We start from the raw sequence: 23,723 nt of genomic DNA, 5'->3' as shown, positions 1-23,723 counted from the left end.
TCGGGGTTAGACAGTAGCCAGTGTAGACTCATTTTCAAATTTTACGTGATGGGATTTTTTATTGTGCATTTCAGTTAATTATTAAGTAAGCACCTATTCTTTGCTGGTCACTGTGCTGCTTACTTGTTGTCTCCAGTTGGATGTCTAATAGATTTCTCAAATTGACATATTCCAAATGGAACTTTTTTCTTTTTCTTTCAAAGTATCTTTTTGTAAGTCTTAGGTGAATAAATGATACAATCAAGTCACCCAGTTGCTTAAGCATAAAACAAAATAGAATCAACAAAACCTAGAAAACCGAAATACCTAGGAGTCATCCTTGACTTTTTGTTCGTGTCCAGGCCAGGACTGAATTGTGTGGGTCCACTTCCAGAACGTATTTCCAGCCTGTCCAAGTTTCTCCATCCTTGTCCCCTATACGCCTCATTTGTCTCAAAACCTAAATCAGATCTGAGGAGGTTTCCCTGTGTTCTCTCTCCCAGCCTCCTGCTGTTTTCCTTCATAGCACTTCCCACAGTCTGTGGTTTGTGCTGTGCTCATCTGTGATTTCTTTCCTCCTAGGATATAAGATCCCTGATGGTAGAGGCCCTTCCCATCTTGCTTTCCAGATCCTTAGTTGCTGGCTCTGTGCCTCCCACGTACATAGTAGGTGTGCAGAAGTCTTTGGAATCCATTCAGTTACAGTGTAGTTGCCTACTAAGTGCTAGACAGTCTTTTAGACCCTTGGACTAATCAGTGGACAGAGCTCACCTTCATTTTAACTTTTTGATCACTTGCCATCACATGCATTTGAGCTCAGGTAGCATGTGCACGTGCCAGGCCCTCAGGGAATGTGCATGCCCTCATTTTTTTGCTTTTTTTTTTATAGTTGATTTGCAACATTGTGTTAGTTTCAGTTATACAGCAAAAATGATTCAGTTATACATATGTATATATTTTTAGATTCTGTTCTGTTATAGGTTATTACAAGATATTAACCTATATCATTCCCAGTGCTATACAGTAAATCCTAGTGGCTTATCTGTTTCATATGTGGTAGTATATATCTGTTAATCCCATACTCTTAATTTGTCCCTGTCCTCCCCTTTCCCTTTGGTAGCCATAAGTTTGTTTTTTATGTCTGTGAGTCTGATTCTGTTTTGTAAATAAATCCATTTGCATTATTTTTTAGATTCCACATGTAAGCAGTATCATATATGTGTCTTTCTTTTTCTAACTTACTCACTCTGTATGATAATCTCTAGTTCCATCCATCTTGTTACAGATGGCAATTTCATTCTTTTTTATGAATGACTTCTATTGTGTATGTGTATATATATGTATATGTGTATATATATATAGACACACACACGCCACATTTTTATCCATTGTTGATAAACATGTTGATGGACATTTAGGCTGCTTCCATGTCTTGGCTATTATAAATAGTGCTGCTGTGAACATTAGGGTGCATATTATCTTTTTGAATTCGAGTTTTCATCCTTTCTGGATATATGCCTGGGAACAGGATTGCTGGATCATATGATAACTATTTGTAGCTTTTTAAGGAACCTCCATACTGTTTTCCATAGTGCCTATGCCCCAGATTTAGAAGTGTGGGGCTCTGGCCAGGAGGGAGGCTCTGGCACCATGGCTAGGCCAGGCCTGGGGTTGGGGTTGGTGTGGGACCTCAACATGAAAGAGCAGTGTGATGTTAAAAGATGAATTGTGTGTCCAGTGGAATTCCATGCAGTCATTATTTAAAGCCACGTGCTTGCAGTGAAAATATTTGAAACTATAAATTCCATAAACTTTAGAATCCATTTGTTTCCATTTCTTTGATCTGAGTAATTTCCTGAAGAATATCTTTTTTTCCAAAGATGCTAGCATATGGTTTGTATTAAAGAAGATTCTTTAGGAGAGCATTACCCTTATGAAAATAATTGTTCACAGTTAGTCCAGCTCTCTGTTTACTGAAAAGTCAGATGCATTCCAGATGGAGAGGTTTGTGTAAAATGAATCTCTTGTAATGAAACTTTGAAACAGGGATTTCAATTTCAAAATGATTGTATCGGCAGATACATCTTCCCTCAGAAAGTTTTAGTGGGGATCACGCTCCATACTTCCCCACATCTTTTCCCTTTTGGTTCTTTTCTCTTTTTTTCCTTCTTTTGCAAATATTTAAGCCAGTTTGGCAATTCCCAAGTTATGCACCTCAAGGTATTAATAGCTAATTAGCTTCCAACCATTGGAGCCAGATAAAGGCTCCAGGTGACCTCCCTACTGCTTGGCTACCAAGTTACAGCGGAAGTGAGTCAGAGTTCTGTACCCTGACCTGTATGGGCCAGGAGGCACCAAAATCAGTTTTGTAGGTAAATTGAACACGGTCGATGCTCTGTCTTTAGTACCCTCACCCAGACTTTCTGTAGACTTACTGAGGCCAACGTGACGGCATCCGAGACAGGATGGGGTCTACACGGGCATCCCTCGTCCTCCAAGCGAGCTGCTGCCCTCCCAGCCCTTGGGGCTTGTTGCAGCCCTGACACCCGGCCCACACCAGACTGGCTGGCGGATGTCTGTGTATTTCCAGTCAGACCAGGGCTCTTAATGTCACTCATTTTCCCCCAGGAATTTCAAACATCCATTATACTAAGTAACAAGGCCACTTAATTCATAAGAAAACTCATTTTACTAATTAACAAAGCTTCTGGTGTAGTTCAGAGATTAAAATAGCTGGAGCATTTAAAATAGCCATCTGGCCTCAGGATTGTGTCCTGGCTAATTACTTCCCGATTGAGTTTTCCCATTTAGGGCAAATAGCTACCTCCAGACTGGAGATTCTTCCTGGAGCAAACTCACTCACACACAGAGCACACTGTCTAGGCTGCTGTGTTTTCTAGCAAAGTACAGATCTTACAACAACTTTAAATACAAATTAGGAAGAAGGAAAAAAGCATGAAGACTGCATTGTCCCTGTAGTAAGGTGCTAACAATGTAGGTTTAGTTACTATGGATATGTCGTAACCACCCACCAGAATAAGCTCTAGAAAGTCGATGTCAATTCAGAGGGGATAAAATTCTTTAAGATAATTTTCTTATTTTCTTAATAGTATCAAAATATCCAAGTTGTCCTATTGCCTCCTTTGAGTGAAATTCTTAACAGTTTCAGTTTTACATAACAGAGAGGATGCTAGTTGTCTGCTGTTCAGACTCTTGCAGGTAACGCACTGTCTTAGTTGTCCTTGGATCGGAACACAGTGTGCATGGCATCAAAATGCACCCTCTGTCATTCATACGTAACGGAAAATACTTGTCCTGTTTTTGCTTTTTCCTTTGTTTTTGTCTTTGTTGACGAAATCCTGGTTTGACTATTCTGAGTACCCCAATCTGACCTGTATGGGAATCAGATACAGAGCAGACATCTTCCACAGTGATTCAATGGCCATGGGTTTGAGCATCCTCTGGGAGAAGGTGACGGACAGGGGAGGCTGGCATGCTGCAGTCCATAGGGTCACAAAGAGTCCTGACTTAGGACATGACTTAGCGACTGAACAACAACAAAATCTTCCACAAGTTTCTTCATATTGTGTTTAAAAGATTAGAGGACCCAGCCCACTTAATAGTAAAACTCAACTTGTTTTCCACTTTGGTCTAGATTTGTATGTTAACAAAAATGCTAATTCTGAAAGAGTATTGATTCGGTATGTGAGGAGGTACTAATTTACTTTGGGGTCAGGGGAGGGCTGGAGGGACACCCCTGTCCACTCTGCTCCCTCTCCACGTGTAGGCTCGCTCACCCCACTTTCTTCATGATTTTTTGCCTGGCCCTTTTCATTCAGCCAAAAGATACTTGTTTGGCACTAATTGTAATGGTTAGAGCAGCTACAGGTGCTGGTTATGAAAAGCTCCCTATGGCTAGGGAGCTGATATGAAAGTTAGGTGTTGTGTGTTGGTGACTTTGCTTGTTTATCCAAGTAAGTGAGCACATGTCTAAAATAACCTGGGACATTTCTTTTTAGGTTACCTGTTCAGAAGCCCAAAATTTAGGGTGCTTTTTTTTCTTCCAATTGCTCCTCTGAATGTAACTTCCTTTTTTTAGTTTATATTCTCTGATGAAGTAAAGGAAAAATAAGCTCACCAAATATAAAATGGATTATGTTCAGTGTAAGATTTTAAATTTATTAGAGTTCAACATTGCCAGTATGGCAACTTTGTTCTTTTGCCCAAATAAAGAATTTTTTAATGAATTTTGAACTTGTGATGTAGAGTGTAAAGAAAAGGGAATAGAAAATAGTAAAGAAGTTGAAAACTTAAACTGCATGTAGACTAGTATATAATAAAGAAATTAGACAATTTATTGAAAGCTGAAAGTTTATTTTACTATACAACAAAGTTTTAAGTGAAGTACTCAGCAAGAATTAGGTGGTATGATATGATTTTGATTAACTTTTCTACAGTGTTAAAGAAAAGTTTGAAAAAGTATCTGAGCAGCGGGTTGGCAGTTTATTCTTTGCAGTTTTGAAGTAATAACATTATCTTGACTACTCTCTTTTAAAATAGCTATTTTTTTTTTAGCTCAGTGAAGTATTGTATAAATGATACAGCTATTTAAAAGTCGTAAAGAATTGTAATCCTCATTATAACCATCAGGACCTGATTTTAATTTAGTTTCTTTTTTGAGCAGTTCTAACTATCTGTAAGGACTGTTAGTTTTTAAACTTTATTCTTTCTTAAGGGTCTTCCACATAAAAAGGATGGAATTGACTTATTTTTAAAAATAGAGTAAAACTCATTTCTCTCATAATTACCATATGATTCCTTTGGACCATTATTAAATCTAAGAAAAATTAAGGGTTTTAGTAATCTTATCACTATGATATATTAGTGATCTTTTCTGTGTTTTGTAACACTTTGCTATTTCATCATCCTGGGAATTGATTCATCATTACTCATCAGTTATCCCCAACAATGTTAAAACAAGACCAGAATAATAAAGAGTAATGGAATTGCCTAGTAGGATGCTATCACAATGACTACTGCATCGTCCTTTAGTTTGCTTATTACATTGCCCAAAGAATGCACTATCTTTCAAGAAGGTATGAAAGAGTGCTGCAGAGAGCATTTTTTAGTCTACTTTTAGCTTTCAGTGAACACAGTTGAAAAATCAAAAGTTTTCACCAAAATGGCCAAGAGAAAAGAATGACAGAGGAACACTTTTCACAAACGTTAGATGAATGAGATGAATGCAGAGAGATAGGCAACATTGTAGACTCTGAACGATGATGGTGAACTTGGTTCCAGAAGTCTCAGATTGAGTCTCTAAATAGTGTAGCCTTGAATTTTCTCAGATCCAAGAACAGTGTATTTCTAAAGACCAAAAGGAAATATGTCTTTGGCATCCAGTTAGTCTTTGAAGAGGAAGAATTTCCTCACTGAGAATGTTGTAATAAGAATCTGGACCACTGGTGTTCTGAATGACCGAGTGACAGTGCTCTTTCATCTTTTGTGATGTTTGTGAATCAGCATTTATCCAGTATGGTTTATAAAAGGACAAACGCTGGAGGCAAAATTGTATATCAGAGTGATTAAAGGGAAGTAGATGGTGTCGAAATGAAGAGATTCGTTGGATTGACCATTCTAATTGGTGCTTGTAAATCTAAAAATGAAAATGTTTTACAGTTCTAGATCAAAAAAGATCTTCCTCTCTTCACAGAATTACAGACTGTCAGACGCTTTGGGTATTCTTCTAGTATTGCATTCTGACAATGCAAAGGCAATAACAAGTGAGAAGCTGTTGTCAGAAGAGAATAAAGGTGTTTATGGTTGCCACTCTGAATAGCTATGTGCCCAGACTTGAAAACAGTGGAGTAGTTTTCCTTACAGTTTAGAAGTTGAAATCAGACTGCACTGTTATCATGGACTGCTACTCTCTGTAGTAGTTTTAAGAGAACTCAAAACAAGCACAGAACCTCCCTTTAAATTACTGTTCATCTTGAAGCTAATGAATGTACTGGGTAACCCGAAAGACTACTCAGCTCCACCCGACTACCAGGGGAATCCTTTCTCTGTTCCCTCAGCTCTGTCTCAGCCCCCTGGACGTGCTTGGGCCACGTTGTTCTGCAGGTGCTGAAAAAGCATGGCCTTGCTGCCCCTGGAGTTGGGAGCATTGTGTCAGCATCTCTCAGTGCCTCAACCATTTTATTTTTATTAACTGTTATTTGTGTTAACTGTTATTTGTACTAACTGTTATTATTAAGTCCGCTTACATAATATCACTAGTCCATCTGAAAAGGAGGAAAAGTTTTTTCTCCTGTTTAAAAAAAAAATCCAAACAAAACTTTGTCTCCCTTCATGAAATAAAACTAACCAAATAAGCAAGCAAACTGTCATGTTTATTTTGTGACTCTGAAGTAATTAACAAATTCCCTATGGAAGTAATTGCTAAATGCTCACCAGCAGCCTCTTAAAGATGGATTTGCGCGGTAGTCGATAGAATTTAAATTGTTGCCTCCTTAAGTTCTGTGACACAAAGATCCGCTTTTAAGCTTGAGGGTATTGCTGATATTGGTGTCACCATCCTCTTTTTCAGCTTCACGTTCTGTTAATGTATTCTGTTGTCCACATATACTCAGTTACAAATGTTAGACCCATGTCCAGAGTTGTTTCAGTTTAACCAGTGTTTTGATAATTTATAAACGTAGTGAGTGACTTTATACATAACTGTTTGAGAGGTGCTAAGAGGCTGTTTTTCACAAAATGCTTTCGCTTCATCCAGGAATTATGTTTTTTACCTCCCTCTCAAACACTTTGGGGTTTAGGGGCATCTAAAGGAGACCCTTAGTGAAATGTGCATCTGTTACTGTGATGGCATGATACTTTAGCTATATCAACTAGCCATGCATTTCCTGTGCAGAGCAAGGCTTTCAGTTCCTGGACTGTACACTGCTCTGTTGAGCTGTATCTCTGTCCATACACCAGTACCACACCTTCTTAATTATGCTATAGCTGTCCTAATTATCCTATAGCTTCTTGAAATCAAGTAGTGTGAGTCCTAGAGCTCTCAAAATCATTGTGACTTCTTTAGGTCTTCATTTCCCTTAAATTAAATCTTGTCCACGTCCACCGAGAAAGTCATCCCATCCCTTGCCTTTTCCTGTGATGAATAGTTGTGGTATGTTTACAAATATCAGTCCTTAGCAGTCCTGGGATTCTCAATCATTGTTGTGTTCTTTGGTTTTACAAAGTATACTTAATTTGGTCTTTTATATCTATATTTGCAAGTAAGATATTTGCTTTTATTTTGCTTTCTGATATGTTTTTTATGATATATTTGCCAGCTTGTATATTCAGTGTTACGATAACTTTATAAAATGGATTGTGAAAGATCACTATTTTCTGTTTCCCTGAAACAGTTATATGTGTAATAAGACAATTCAATATTCCCTAAGGAATTTGCTAAACTATTCAAGACCAATCCATCATTTTTAAAGGAGTAATTATATTTTATTATTTTCTGTGTTTATGGTCTGTTCAACTTTTCTCTTGTTTTTCTTTGAATGAATTTCTGTTTTCTTAGGAAATCATCTTTATTTTTCACTTTTCTCAAATCTAGCATTAGAGGACTGGATACAGTGTTCTTTTAAAGCTATTAAAATCTTTCAGATTATTTAGAAGAGCTTTTTTTTGTTTGTTTGTTTCAATGCTATTCTCCCAAATCTCCCCACCCTCGCCCTCTCCCACAGAGTTCATAAGACTGATCTATACATCGGTGTCTCTTTTGCAATCTCGTACACAGGGTTATTGTTACCATCTTTCTAAATTCCATATATATGCGTTAGTATACTGTATTGGTGTTTTTCTTTCTGGCTTACTTCACTCTGTATAATAGGCTCCAGTTTCATCCATCTCATTAGAACTGATTCAAATGTATTCTTTTTAATGGCTGAGTAATACTCCATTGTGTATATGTACCACAGCTTTCTTATCCATTCATCTGCTGATGGACATCTAGGTTGCTTCCATGTCCTGGCTATTATAAACAGTGCTGCGATGAACATTGGGGTACACGTGTCTCTTTCCCTTCTGGTTTCCTCAGTGTGTATGCCCAGCAGTGGGATTGCTGGATCATAAGGCAGTTCTATTTCCAGTTTTTTAAGGAATCTCCACACTGTTCTCCATAGTAGCTGTACTAGTTTGCATTCCCACCAACAGTGTAAGAGAGTTCCCTTTTCTCCACACCCTCTCCAGCATTTATTGCTTGTAGACTTTTGGATCGCAGCCATTCTGACTGGCGTGAAATGGTACCTCATAGTGGTTTTGATTTGCATTTCTCTGATAATGAGTGATGTTGAGCATCTTTTCATGTGTTTGTTAGCCATCTGTATGTCTTCTTTGGAGAAATGTCTATTTAGTTCTTTGGCCCATTTTTTGATTGGGTCATTTATTTTTCTGGAGTTGAGCTGTAGGAGTTGCTTGTATATTTTTGAGATTAGTTGTTTGTCAGTTGCTTCATTTGCTATTATTTTTTCCCATTCTGAAGGCTGCCTTTTCACCTTGCTAATAGTTTCCTTTGTTGTGCAGAAGCTTTTAAGTTTAATTAGGTCCCATGTGTTTATTTTTGCTTTTATTTCCAATATTCTGGGAGGTGTTAGAAGAGCTTTTAAAAAGTTTTAAATGGTTAGCATTTTATTTTTATTATGTCCAGTAAAGTAACCTACCCCAGCCCTAAGTTTATTGAGGCTTTTTCTTTTCCTTTTATTTGGGATAATATATTTAAGATTCCATTTTTGTAACCAACTTGTGGATACATGACAGAGTAACTTTGGCTTATTTATTATAGTGTTCAGATCTCCTGTGTCCTTAATTTATTTTCAGTTTTTTTTTTTGTAATTTATTTTCAGGGCAAGTTTATTCGGATCAACTTTGATGTAACTGGCTATATCGTTGGGGCCAACATTGAAACATGTATCCTTTTTCATAATTGCATTATTCAAAATAGAGAATGATTTAATCTTCCTGCGGCCTGGTGGCCATCCTCTGTGACGCCTCTTCCATTTCCCAGATGATAAAACTTAAGCCCAGAGAAATTGTGACTTGTTTAGATACTTTCAACTACTGAATATGAACTCCAAAGTGATATTTTGTTGTTGTTTGTTTTTGACACTGGGTCATGATCTGGTCGCGTGGCTGGGGAAGTGGAGGGTCCCACTAAGGTGAGAACACCTGTACATATACTGGCATTTGAACAGGCAAATGGACCCAGGAAGTGTTTGTGTGCTCATAGCACATTTAGGTGAGTAACATCTTCAGTTCTGCTGTATTAGCCCATTTTTCCCCCATCTACTTTTGATTTTAGTAGAGACCATGTCCCATTGAGATGAACCTTATAATCTACAGAGTTGAAGCAGTTTCACTTAGTGTTAAGCAGAATAAAGTCAGAGGGGAAAGAAAGGTCAAACACGTAGACTAGTCCTCAGAAATGTCACAAGCGTAGAGTAGCCTTAAGGAACGATGGATCTATAGAGAGAATTAGTGTGATTAAAAAGAATAAATTAGAAATGATTCTGAATGATAATGTCCCAGTTAGGAAATAACAGCTGAAGTTCTCTATACTTGTTAATACTCTTTGTCATAGATATTGTTTCTGGCCCTTGGGTCGGGGATGGATCGGATTTTTCCTGTTAATTCAGAACTATGTTTTATGTCTCTAAATATGCTCAGAGCCAGAAAACAAAACAAACACTTGAACATGACAGGCAAATGGATCCAGAGCAGGGGTCCCCAGCCTCTACCACCTGAAGATCCAAGGTGGAACTAATGTAATAATAGAAAAAGTGCACAATGACTGTAACGCGCTTGAATCATCCCCAGACCACCCCCACTCTGGGCCATGGAGAAATCATCTTCCGCAGAACCAATCCCTGGTGCCAAAAGGGTTGGCGACCGCTGCGCTGGAGTCTCTTCACGTTGAAGAGCATCCTTCATGTGCATGCACTCTTCACCGAATGTGGAGGGTGTGTTTGGGATAGTCCAATTTTTAATTAGGCTATATGCACATACCCAGTTTGCTTTGGTGGCCCCAGGAAGATTTAATTCAGAGATAATTCTCTCCCAGGGCAGTGGAACTGAGACTCTTGGGAGTCCAGTGGGACTGTCAGTGCAGAGATATTCCAGGAGCATCCAGACTCAGTGGACAGAGAAACCAAAACAGGCCCCAGATCCACGCCCCAAATACCCACACGGGGCTGCGGTGTTCTGACACATGGGTACTGACTGACTGGAGTGGTACCAGAGTTATGCACATTTTGGAGTCCAGCAAAGTCTTGGTTTCTGACTGTGCTGTTTGAGTAATTTCTTTGTGCCCTGGTTTCCTTCTTTGTGAAATTGCAATAATAAGTCTGCTGTTAAAAGGCTTTTCCACCTCAGACAACTTGGCTTCCCTTTTTTTTATAGCGTCTCACGGCTCCTTGTGTAGAGCTGTGTTCTTTGAACATAATCCAAGTCAGGGTAGTGTGGGTGGAGGGAGGGGTGAGGGAAGCACTCTGATCTTCAAGCTCCCTGCAAGTTCAGAGGTTCTAGAAGATTAGTGAGAAACAGAAACTGCATGTCTTTTCTTTTTCCGCATACAAAATTCCATCATTTAGAGTGATTCATTGCAGACTAGTTACTGTATTCTAAAGAAAGAAAAATCTTACAAATTAAATGTGTACACTGAGAGGAGACCACCTTTTCATTGTCACCCTTAACCACCGTTGCTCAGACCTTCTGGAAAAATCTCGTGCTGTTCGTCAAGCAAAAGATGAGCGTACTTTTCATATCTTTTACCAATTGTTATCTGGAGCAGGAGAACATCTGAAGTGTAAGTTACAGATTTTTTTTTTTTTTACTGTTTTATGTTCAGTTGAATATCTTTTATAATACTTTTTTTTGACAAAGAGAACAGTTGTAAAATTATGCACATACACACACCAAAATTCTAGCTGGCTCAATTATGAAAGTGAAATTGAACTTCAAGCCATGGGATAGGTACTTTAAGTGGCAGGCATATGGGTGGTGGTATATTATCTTTTGTACTTTTCTTTTAAAATAATTTTAAATTTGAAGGCATATGATGTGTTTTATACAAATATTGTTTCAAAATTTGTAAATATAAAAGTAATAATAAATTTATTTAATAAAGTTAAATTGAATACATGTGTGTATTCCTAGATTTACAACTGAATGTATGTTATGCTTCCAGTAGTACTAGAAAGAGCCTGTGTGGATTTTTATTTATTTTGTGAATCACAAAGACCAGAAATTTAGAGTTGGACAAGGTAAAAAGTAAGTTCTTTCCTGGGTCAGAATTTTGCTGGGTCAGAAGAAGATGCACAACTTCTTGGTTTCTTCTGAGTCTCAGAGTAAATGCTGCTTCTCTAGAATTAGTATGTATGTTATTTAGATATCACAATAGACATATAAAACCCTATGATCCTTTTCTCACTTGAGATCTAGGCTTTTACTAACCATGGATCATCTGTGGAAGCGTTAAACCCAGAAATTAGTTAAAAACCTGCAAGGAAAAAAAAAAAAGCAATAAATAGAGTAATTGCCATTGAGAGACTAAAATTTCAAGGTTATGCAGTAGGTAATGCTAAAGGGAAGAAAACCCTCATTTTCAGCCTGGCAGACTGAAAGCAGTAATGAATCAAGAAAATAACTGTTAAAAGAAGGAATTTTCTTTTTTTTTTTTTTTTAAGCAATACCCAGTGGAAGCTCCATGTGATGTAGATAAGAATTAAGGGATTGATGTGATCAGGAGTTCTCTGCAGGAGAGCCAGTGACATAGAAAGCCAGAAGCACAGATAACATCTATTGTAGGAAAAACCATGTTTTACTATTTTGCACACTCTTCTTTTCTTAAGAACACATTTATTGAAAAGGAGCTTGTTCTTGCTTATTCATGTCCCCTGAAGTAAGAGAGTCAGTGGGCGTGTCTGTTATAATACCCTGTCAGACTAGTGCTATGTCAGACCTCGCTCTCAAAGGCAAATGGACCACTAAGCAGACTGACCTGGAGAAAGGGTTCCAGGGTGCTGACTGGGCTCAGGACTTGGCGGGCCCATGTTCCACACCAGGAACATAGAATACGGGTTTGAAGGCTTCTCCTCAAAAGATGTCAGAAGTATTTAAATCTGAAAACAATAAAGTTTAGTTATCTGGAAAATTGATATCATTTCCCAGCTATCTGATTTCAAATATAATATTGTATAAACCACTGTCCCCAAAGCCCCTGTTGAGATTTCTGTTGTTTACATCATCATTTCTTTCGTTGTACAGATCATGGAAGACTGTGTATTTTATGTAAGAATGTAAAGGAAGCAAAAGTCTGTGGTGGTGGTGGATTAGATGTTTTTCTGTCCTGTGGGTCCAGTTTGAAGATGGGGCTGTGCTTCAGTCTGTTGATGACTATTTATGACATTGTATTCTGTTTTCTTTCAGCTGATTTGCTCCTTGAAGGATTTAATAACTACAGATTTCTCTCCAATGGCTATATTCCTATTCCGGGACAACAAGACAAAGATAACTTCCAGGAGACAATGGAGGCAATGCATATAATGGGCTTCTCCCATGAAGAGATTCTGTGTATGTATGATTTCTCTAATAAGATTCTGATGCTCAGTTTTACCAAGACTTATACATTAGGGGTAAAAAACCTAAACTAGAAAATGATTGTGAAATTAATGGGACCTACCTCTTAATTTTATGAAATCCTGAGATTTATCTTTCTGAAAAGTTTTATATAGCTAATTTTTAGCACAAAATACATTAGAATATGTCCTCTACGTTTTGATGTCATATCTTACTTTTTTTTTTCTTTTTATATCAACATACAGCAATGCTTAAAGTGGTATCTTCAGTGCTTCAGTTTGGAAATATTTCTTTCAAAAAGGAGCGAAACACTGATCAAGCCTCCATGCCGGAAAATACAGGTAGGCTGATGAACACTGATTTTATTTCTGTTTCTATGGCCTGTTGTGTTCTCCAAAAATGTGTTACAACACGAGCATAAAAGCATCTTGAGGTGTCTCCCACGAGGCTCCACATGCCTACATAAGGGTCAGTCTGATTCCAGAAAGGAGGGAGGAGGATGGAGTGCCAGCTGAGAAGCGGGTGTAGGGACCCTGCCTTAGTAACGGGGGTTAGGACTTGGGGGTGGGCTGAAGAGACCACACGGCTCATCCCTAAGGGAGTGCAGCTGTTGGCTTCCAGCCTGTTTTCTCCTTGCCAGAATGCAGGTCCAGGGCTGCCAACTAGAACTGATTTTTCAGAGAAAGGTGGAAACCTAGATTTTAATAGAAAATTTTCAAACTTTTAAATATTGAAAATGGCTTGAAATTCACAGCAGTTAAAAACAAAAATTTGAGAACCATAAGGAAATGGCAACCGACTCCAGTACTCTTGCCTAGAAAATTCCATGGATGGAGGAGCCTGGTGGGCTACAGCCCATGGGGTTGCAAAGAGTCGGACACGACTGAGCGACTTCACTTCAAAATGTGTTTGCAAGCCTTGTGAGGTCTGCTTCCGACAGTCCAGAGACACAAAGCTGACGCATCTGTGTGTTGACTCAGTGCTTGGTCACCAGAACGTTCTTTTGCCTCCCGGGAGCATCCTTCTCTCCTTTTCCTTTCCTGATTCGTTTATAGAACAACTGTTTTTTAAAAGCCAAAATGGCTCCAATGTCATTGCCTCATGGCCGTTCATTACATCCCCAGTAATAGAAGTAACAAATTAATTGCTTTTTATTGAATAAGAAGCTTTAAAAAATTACAACTCTATAAATTTTCTTGAATTATTACCTATATTAGGTAGTAGTGGTGGTTAATTAACACTTGCACTGTTGTAGTGTGCCAGAGTGTGTACTTTTTGATTACAGCATAATTTAAACGTGTGAGAGGGGAGAGCAGAGTGGAAGGACCTCCTACCACGTTCTTGTCTCCTGGCATAGATGACCACCAACCCATGGCCTGTGTTTCATTTATACCACTTCCCCTTTCCTAGATTATTTCAAAGCAAATCCCAGATACTTCGTTTGTAAACATTTCAGTCTGATGCTCAACTCAGGATCAGAAAATGAGGGCTTGAAGTGGATATATACACCTGGACTTCTGTTTGTATTGATGATATTTCTGCTTTCTCTTACCAGAGTCTTTCAGGTTATCAGTATTTCAAATTTTTTAATTCTAGTAAAATTACACATAACAAAACTTGTCATTTTAACTCTTTTTTAAGCATATAGTTCAGTAATATATATTCACATTATCATGCAGTCACTCTCTAGACTTCATCTTGCAAACTTAAACTCTAAAACAAGTCCCCATATCCCCCTCCCCCAGCAACCGCCATTCTACTTTGTCTCTGTGAATAGGACGAGTCTGGGTACCTTGTATAAGTAGAATCATTCCGTGTTTGTCTTTTGTGACTGGCTTTTTTCATCAGGTTAATATATTATTATATGTTAATTTCCCATGGCATTTTTACATGTTGGTATCAAAATGGCATTTTTCAGAAAAGTCTTATTCTCTGCTATCATTAATAAGACTAAAACTAAAATTACCTTCATTAGCACATCACTCCCGACCATTCTTCCTCACCCTCCCCACCCCATCCCCACCCCCTCACCCTCGATGAATAACGTAAATACAGCAAATAGCTGTTAACCTGTAGTACCAGAAGCACCACAGATTTGAGCAAGAAAAGTACGTCTAGTCACAGAAATTTATCACAAACATAATAATGAACCAAAAGGAAGAGCACATTTCAGTTACTGGGCTTTGGATATAAGGGAATGTGAAACTAGATTAAAATCTGAAAAACAGTCACAAACAGAGCAGGTGAGAACTGGGAAATTAGGGTCATTATTGCCACTATGAAAACCAAGAAAAGTCTGCCAGGTCTAACCACTGATCTGTGGGATGGCGGGCGCCAGAGGCATGTGTTGAGTGACCACGGGGCACAGTCAGGGTGAAGGGCTCTGTTCCCAGTGACACCCAAACATTTACCTGCTCCCCACTGGAGTTTTCTCAGCGATATAGGCAGATTGTTACCTTTTAGATTGAAAATAACTATAAAGAAAAACAAAAGTGGCAAATAGCAGAGTAATAAGGCTTAGAAGTAGAAAATGTAGTAAGGGAACTTGTTTTCCTCGTGGAGGAGAGTAAGCCAAGATAGAGTCACTCTGTAAAGTGTGTTTTTTAGCTGCTAAAATGATGTTTATCATCACAAAAAAGAATTTGAGCAATTTGCTTTTTCTACTTCTGTGTATTTTTCAGCTTCCCAGCACGCACACACATGCACATATATGTACATTAACTGAAAGGAGCCAGGAGGGTAGAGGGTGAGGAGGGTAGCTGGTGAGAAGACTCATAAACCAAAGGAAGTGTTCCCTGAGGCACAGCCTCCCTGCCCACCCAGGGGTGCTGCTGGGTGGCCAGCAGTTGACTTGGATCAGGGGAGTGGGATGCAGTGCATCTTTGAGAATGAACTTGGTTATGCCTTTATATGACTCAAAATGTGTTTCTCCTTAGAGAATTTTATTGTTCTTTTAACGCTTAAACATTTATTAGTAATTGGAACACTTGTTGGACCTTAGTGACATTAGGCAGTGAACTTCTGTTGAGGAAAGTGCCCTAAATTTGGTGAGAATCCACAATAACAAAATTAGCAGCTTTTTAATGTGAGCCATGTAATCAAATAATTGATTTTTAAAATCCCTTAGGTTTCTTGCCTGCTAAAGTACTAGGATCACTCTGTAGGCATGACAAATTATCTTGGTAACATGATTTAAAATATTTTGAACACCATTTTTCTCATTCTCTGCATTATCCATGAGTTCTAAGACTTAGTAACTTCTATTAAGCTATCCAGAGTAATTGCTGACTAATCATCTCTTATGGCCTAAGGATAAGTGTTGTTAATATGAAAGGATGAAGGTAGTTTTTATGAGACCTAACACCTGTCTAACCTTAAAAGTTATATTTAATTTCTTAATACAATTAGGTGATTACTAAGGTGTTTCAAGTGTTTATTGAATGTGCTATGAGTAGGTTGGTAAGGAGAAGCCTGGTATTTAGGAGGCCTTTTACCCTCTAGTTGCACAGAAGCTCTGCCATCTTCTTGGCATGAATGTGATGGAGTTCACTCGGGCCATTCTCACCCCCCGGATCAAGGTCGGCCGAGACTACGTGCAGAAAGCCCAGACCAAAGAACAAGTAAGTTTAACGCAGTTATCACACAGTTGCTTGAGTGATTGATAACCGTGGTCATGACACACTCTGATTGGCATGTAGCAAATTGAACCAATAAAAGCTCCATCATCCAGATGTTTCTTGGTACTAGTTGACTGTTTCCTCACAGAAAATTTTTAGAGGTGACTTATAAAAAAGGAAGTTTGAAATATAACCTTGAATTTTCCCTAGGTAGATGAACCGTCCAGGAGGAAAAAGCTGTGTACCCTGGCATCCCACCCAGCAGGGGTTGCCCTGACTGATCCCTTGTTCCTGTAAGGGGAGGAGGGCACAGCACCGGGAATGTAGGAGTTAGAATCACCTGTTTCATGGTGGACTCTGGGCTTATAATGCTGCACAGAAGCCCAGGGGCAGGGGGAGGAAGTCATTTTTACTGGGCATTTTCATCCATCTCCTATATTGATTATCTCCACTCTGTATCTAATTGTACTAATATCCTCTGTTGATGTATAAAACTGAGACATGATTAAGCGGTAAGTGCTCTTTTAGGGTTTGGAGGGCACTGTAGATCATTAAATTCCTTCCATCTAACAGCTTTTAGTGTTTTGCTGAGATTATTTTCAGACTAAAAGGTTGCTGTTGTCTGATTACAGGCAGATTTTGCAGTAGAAGCTTTGGCAAAAGCTACCTATGAGCGGCTCTTCCGCTGGCTCGTTCACCGCATCAATAAAGCTCTGGACAGGACCAAACGGCAAGGGGCCTCCTTCATTGGGATCCTGGACATCGCTGGATTTGAGATTTTTGAGGTATGTCATTCTCCCTCCTGCTCTTCTTGCTTCTGTTTATTCCTTCATCAAATAATCTTCCAGGCTCACAGTGTACCAACTGCAGTGCCAGGCACCAGGGATATGATGGCAGATAAGCAGGTACAGTCCCTGCCATTCTAGTAGAGAGTCAAACATTAAGAAAAACCACCAAATTCTCGGGATTTTGAATAATGAAGTGAGAAAGGGGCTGTGATGGAAGGAATTGGGGAGACCCACAGTGCAAAGTGTGCTCGCAGCTGCTAAGAGCTCAGCATGAGAAGCCCAGCCTCAGGAAGAATCCCCGGCAACATAAGAGTAGGTCTAGTGTCCTGTGTGGGAGAGAATTTGTTAGATGTTAGAAACTGCCAAAAGCCAGGGTATCTAGACGTAGCTGACCAGAGGGGCAGAGGAGCCGGAAACACAGAGTGTGAGATGGAAAAGCAGACGTGGGGAGAGTGTGGAGGGTGGTGGTGTCATAGCTCAGGGGCCAGATGATGGTGGTTTGGGTGGGGGTCGGGAGCAGCCTTGTGAGATGGAGAAATGAAGAGACGTGATGGTCTCTGTTCTGAAGACACACCCACAGCATTTGTTGATGTGTTTCAATATATTTCATTATTAATCTGACTAGATTCTCCAGACAGCATCAATCCATCAAAGGTTTGTATTCACATACCTACTGTGGTTTTGCTAAAACCTTGATAAAATTTTGGTCTCCTAAAAATGTAAAACTTTATCTCTCTTTTGATAGACCAATTATATAGTAAGGCATAAATACTTCTTGGGATCAGGGTAATACTTTGGCCAAATTGAATTGTCTTGTTTTGAAATGAACCCTTTTGGATTATGTCTGTCCTCATAAAATCTGAACTGTTATGGTATAGTAGTTTTATCCACCAAACTGCCACTGACACTGTAAGAGATTGCTTTAATATGTATTGATTTCTGAATAACTGAAAAATCATGAAAGGTGGCTGCATGCAAATTGCATGTCTGTTGCTTTCCTGTCTGTAAACAATCAGCAGATATAATGATGAAAAAGACCTCCACTTCCAACTGCAAAAAACGGATGAAATACCTAAGAATAAATTTGAGAAAAAATGGATAAGATTTAGTTGAAGACAACTTTACAGTGCTACTGTAAAAAGCAAAAGACTTGAAGAAATGTAAAAATGTGCCTTGTTCTTGGGTGAGAAAATTCAGCATTATAAGGGTGTAAATCTTCCCCAAATTTATCTTGAAATAGAACATACTTGTTTAAAAACCATTCATAGGAATTTTAAGGGGTAGAGGAAGACTAGGTGACCTGCTTCTAAAACTAATTTGAAAAATAAACTAATAAAGCATAGATAGTAAAATTCTGAAAAAGAAATAAAAAGAGGATACTAAGAGATATAAAATATAAAGCTGTAGAACTTCAGATTTGACATGAATATACATAGTAGAAAAATGTTTTAGATACTAAAAATGCAGAATTATTTAGTGAGCATTATTTATCATGGGAAAAGAATGGGAAAGGCCTAACTGTCCACCATTAGGAGATTTATGTTCACCACAGGAGGTTGATTTGATTAATTATGACATATATCCGTGAAGTAGAGAATTGTGCACCCATTGTAAAGCATGGGGTGGCTTTATAGTACAGACCCCAAGATACTTTGTTAAGCTTAAAAAGCCGAGGTAGCACACACATTTATGAGTGCGCAGACTTTCTGGAAAGATTGCAGGAAATAGGTGACAGTGGTTGATTAGCGTGATCAAGCGGGTGATCAGAGTGAGACTTCTCAGTGCAACTCTCTGTACATTTCAAATTTTATACCAGGCATTAACCAATTTAAAAACAAATAATTTAAAAATATTTTTAGTAGCTTAAATATGGAAGGCAAGTAGACCTTTATTTAACAAAAATACCATCATACATGGTAGCTCAGGCTGAGTAGAGCACTAAGTCCCGTGATCTTAAGGCAGAGAAAAATCCATTCACATAAACATCACCACCATCAGGCGCTCTGCAAATGCTGATGCGGTTCACCAGAAATACAGCATTGAACAAGGCAGACGCTGCCCCGCCCTCCTAGCATGAGCTCATTCTAAAACAGAGTGCAGCACCTCCCAGGGAAGATTGGAGTGGCTTTTTCAGACCATAAGTCTATTCCTTGGGGATTGATTAAACCTTCTGTAATTGAAGATCACTTTTTATAATGAAAGACGTTATTTATGGCCCCATGGTACTTGTGTGGACAGCATGGAGGCAGAAAACAAGACTGAGTACTTCTCACAGAACGCAGTTGCTTTAAGAAAATTACCCCTGTTACTTTATCCTTTCATTTTTCATCCCATCAACAGCACCGTGGAGAAATGGGCAGAGTTCACACAGAGAAAAACTGAAATGTCTGTAACAGATGAAAAAAAAAATTTTTTTTTTTTTTTTCCTAACTCATTCTGGAGCTACTGGCCTAAGTAAGGAGCAGAGGGGACAGGACAGCAGCCCATCTGTTCTCCAGACCCACAAAGTGCTCAGAGATGCGCTTGCCTCCTCAGCCTCTGACCTTCCCGAGTCTTTTTTCATTTTTCTCACTTTCTCATTTATTCATTTCTCTTCATTAAGCATTCACTAGTAAAGATGGTTTTATTTGTAGATAATCAGTTACAGTAACTGACGTACTCCTTTCACTATTTGGAACCAATCTGTGGGGAAAGGAGTATGTCAGCTACTGTAACAACAGACTGGTTCCAAGTAGGGAAAGGAGTACATCACCCTGCTTATTTAGCTTATATACAGAGTACATCATGAGAAATGCTGGGCTGGATGCAGCACAAGCTGGAATCAAGATTGCCAGGAGAAATATCAATAACTTCAGATATGCAGATGATACCACCCTTATGCTAGAAAGTGAAGAACTAAAGAGTCTCTTGATAAAGGTGAAAGAGGAGAGTGAAAAAGTTGGCTTAAAGCTCTACATTCAGAAAACTAAGATCATGGCATCTGGTCCCATCACTTCATGGCAAATAGATGGGGAAACAGTGACAGACTTTATATTTTTGGGCTCCAAAATCACTGCAGATGGTGACTGCAGCCATGAAATTAAAAGACTTTTGCTCCTTGGAAGAAAAGCTATGACTAACCTAGATAGCATATTAAAAAGCAGAGACATTATTTTGCCAACAAAGGTCTGTCTAGTCAAGGCTATGGTTTTTCCAGTAGTCATGTATGGATGTGAGAGTTTGACCATAAAGAAAGCTGAGCACCGAAGAATTGATGCTTTTGAACTGTGGTGTTGGAGAAGACTCTTGAGAGTCCCTTGGACAGCAAGGAGATCCAACCAATCCATCCTAAAGGAGATCAGTCCTGAATATTCATTGGAAGGACTGATGCTGAAGCTGAAACTCCAATACTTTGGCCACCTGATGCAAAGAACTGACTCATTTGAAAAGACCCTGATGCTGGGAAAGATTGAAGGCAGGAGGAGAAGCGGACGACAGTGGATGAGATGGTTGGATGGCATCACCAACTCTCTGGACATGAGTTTGAGTAAACTCCGGGAGTTGGTGATGGACAGGGAGGCCTGGCGTGCTGCAGTCCATGGGGTCACAGAGTCGGACACGACTGGGCGGCTGAACTGAACTGAGTTACAATAGCAGACTGAGTTTATCACGTTCTCATTTTAGTTTCTCAGTAACATGATCTGGGGGTGGGGTGGCGGGGCTTGTGCGTAGATTAAGAGAGATCCTCATCAGTCTAGGGTAGTTGAGACCTGGTTAATAACTCCTCAAGAACATTTTGAGAACAAGCTGACTGGTCCTCTCTTCCTCCCCCTCCTCTCCTTCTCCCCTCCTCTCCTTCTCCCCCGCCCCACTTCCGCAGCTGAACTCATTCGAGCAACTGTGCATCAACTACACCAACGAGAAGCTGCAGCAGCTCTTCAACCACACCATGTTCATCCTGGAGCAGGAGGAGTACCAGCGCGAGGGCATCGAGTGGAACTTCATCGACTTTGGCCTCGACCTGCAGCCCTGCATTGACCTCATCGAGAGACCTGTAAGACCCTCTCCTGCCGGCCGGCTCTCCACCCGGGTTCAGGCGGTGCCTTGAGCTTTTCTTCCCATAAACTGAGACGGAAATGTTCCTGTCTCATCAGCGTGAAGATAATTTTCTGATCTAAATTTACTAGGATGCTTTGATGAAATACCCATTTAAAAAGTGAAGAGCCTGCAAGTAAGACCCTTCTCGAGCTGTCTTTTCTCTCAGTCGTGTCCTGTCCTCTCGTGGGTGTGGGGCTCAACCAGGCACATGTCCAAGACTTATTGGTTCTGTGTCTAGCTATGAATTAGGTGGGTCGTGCAGATCCATTTTGGGGGATCACTGAAGCTTATCCTCGTAAGTACAAAGGTGCTCTTTACAATGTTTGTAAGAGTTTATAATCGTAAAACATTTAACAATAACATGTAGAATGATATGGGAGTATGATTCGTTTGAGGAGCCTTTCAAAATGTAGAGTGAGGGCAGTATTTTCTGGAAAGAAGATATCAAACAGTGACTCTGGGGGGCGCCTGCCAGGCTGTCATCTGTCCTGACCTCTCGTAGCCCAGCCTCCGGCCAGCTTCTTCTGAAACTCTGACCAGGAGACGAAACATCGTCTCCCAAACAACTCTTTAGAAATCCTCAATTAAAAGGAAAAGTGATAACAGAGATCTTGACACTAAAGGATGAAATCGGAAGAATAAAAAGGAGACAAAATTATGGATCTTCTGAGTCATGCTGTCTTGGAGTCCTTTAGAAAAGATTAAATTATATTTGGGCTCCTCTTTCAGAATTTAGAAATATTTTCATTGAAAGATTAAAAATGTAAAAATTATGGCAGAAAGATGTGTGTTTCACTTACCTTAGTCCAGAACTTCATTTCTCAAGGTTCTCGTGAGTGGGTAAAATCGGGTTAAATGCCTCTCTGGCCCATCTCTTCTGTAGGATCCCTACTAAACCTGCTTGCCTTTGATTATAGCGTTCTTTCAGCATCTCTGAACCCTGCAAATTCTTTTAAATAGAGGAGCCGGAAACTAAACAGCCGGGGAGTGAGGGTCTTAGTCCTGGGCTTTCAGCTGCTTCTACCTGCTCCTGTTCTGTTAACCTCAGCCTTTCTCTGACCACGTTATGACATTTCAATCATGTTTAACTAGGACCTCCAGTTACTTTTTTTTTTTAATGTTTATTTATTGGGCTGTGTCAGGTCTTTCGTTGCCATACACGGGATCTTTGTTGCGCCATGCCAGATCTTTCCTTATGGCGCACAGATTCTCTAGTTGTAACACACAGGCTTCAGTAGCTGTGGCTTAGATGCTGCACAGCATGTGAGATCTTAGTTCCCTGACCAGGGATCAAACCCATGTCCTCTACATTGCAAGGAGTATACATAACCACTGGACCACTAGAGACGTCCTTCCAGTTACTTTTTAGTCATTATTTGTACAGAGTTAGCTCTTCTCTAATAAATACAAAGGGCCTGTGAGTTGAGGAAAACTGGTAGGGATTTATCCCAAATGCTGATTTCATCGTGGTACCCTAGAATTGGTCTGTTCAGTCTTGGATCAGAAACTTGCCATATTTGCAGTATGGCGGTAAACCATGACCCCAAACCTCTATAGCGTAGGCCATTGCTATTGTAATATTTCGTTTAGCTTTCAGGTATACGCCCACTCTCTTCCCCAAAAAAGGTTTTTGACCTTCCAGAATAGCATGCTCCGGACACTTTTTTATTTGAGACAGAGTTCACTACCCTAAAATTTTTTCTGAAGTACAGAATTCAGTGAGCTTCAGCATAGAGTTGTACAGCCATTACCACTGTCTAATCCCACAACGTTTTCATCATCCCAGAAGGAAACTTGGTACGTTTGGCGGTCATTCCCGTTCCCTTTCCTCAGCACCCCAGGCACTAGTCTACTTTCTGTCTTTGTGCCTCTCAGGCTTTTTTCAGTGAGTTAGTTGAGTGAAATAACACAGGCTCTCAACACAAACCTAAAAAGTAATTGATAAATTATATCATCACCTTCCATATATTCTACTTAACTGTAGTTTTAAATATTTCACAAAGTGTGAAATGCTCATTTAATCATCACTTAAACAGAAATCTTAAATTGACCTGGATAAGATATAAAATGTCTGAAGCATTCCAGGTTGTGGAGGGTTTATTGACTATAAAGACTAAGTTTCTCTATACCTTCTGTTTCCTTTCTGGTGTCTCTTATTTGCTACTTTTTGGGAGTTAATCTACTTGGAATTTTTTTTTTTTAATAAGTTTATGAAATACAGTATTCATCTGTTTTCTTGCCAGTACTCAGCCATTTGAGATCTCAGCATTTGCGTTACAGTTATAGTTTGGCAGTACCTGTTATCCTAGAAGTTTGCTTTCCATAGATACTCGTGAAGCTCTAATTGTTTTGGAAGTTAAACTGCCAAACCCAGTGGAAAACATCCTTACATGTACAGTGATGTGCAAACTATGTCAGTTCTTCTTGCCTCTGTTATCAGGCTAACCCTCCTGGCGTGCTGGCCCTTCTGGATGAAGAGTGCTGGTTCCCTAAAGCCACAGATAAGACCTTTGTTGAAAAGCTCGTTCAAGAGCAAGGGTCCCACTCCAAGTTTCAGAAACCACGTCAATTGAAAGACAAAGCTGATTTTTGCATTATCCATTATGCAGGGAAGGTAAGAGTGAAAGAATTC

General features: G+C 39.5%; 1 protein-coding gene across 6 annotated transcripts in view; it reads left to right on the top strand.

Annotated features, from left to right (window-relative positions):
* MYH10 (myosin heavy chain 10) overlaps positions 1–23,723 on the top strand; it is a 122,130-nt gene that overhangs the window by 57,273 nt on the left and 41,134 nt on the right. For all 6 annotated transcript variants that reach the window (XM_059877752.1, XM_005220298.5, XM_005220299.5 and 3 more), the window contains 8 exon segments: positions 8,880–8,943; positions 10,739–10,837; positions 12,460–12,603; positions 12,855–12,950; positions 16,111–16,229; positions 16,859–17,011; positions 20,874–21,047; positions 23,532–23,705. In XM_059877752.1, coding sequence (XP_059733735.1) covers positions 8,880–8,943; positions 10,739–10,837; positions 12,460–12,603; positions 12,855–12,950; positions 16,111–16,229; positions 16,859–17,011; positions 20,874–21,047; positions 23,532–23,705 — 1,023 coding nt within the window.

The sequence above is a fragment of the Bos taurus genome, chromosome 19, assembly GCF_002263795.3.
Source record: "Bos taurus isolate L1 Dominette 01449 registration number 42190680 breed Hereford chromosome 19, ARS-UCD2.0, whole genome shotgun sequence".
Classification (NCBI taxonomy): domain Eukaryota; kingdom Metazoa; phylum Chordata; class Mammalia; order Artiodactyla; family Bovidae; genus Bos; species Bos taurus.
This window is presented reverse-complemented; position numbering and strand designations above follow the sequence as displayed.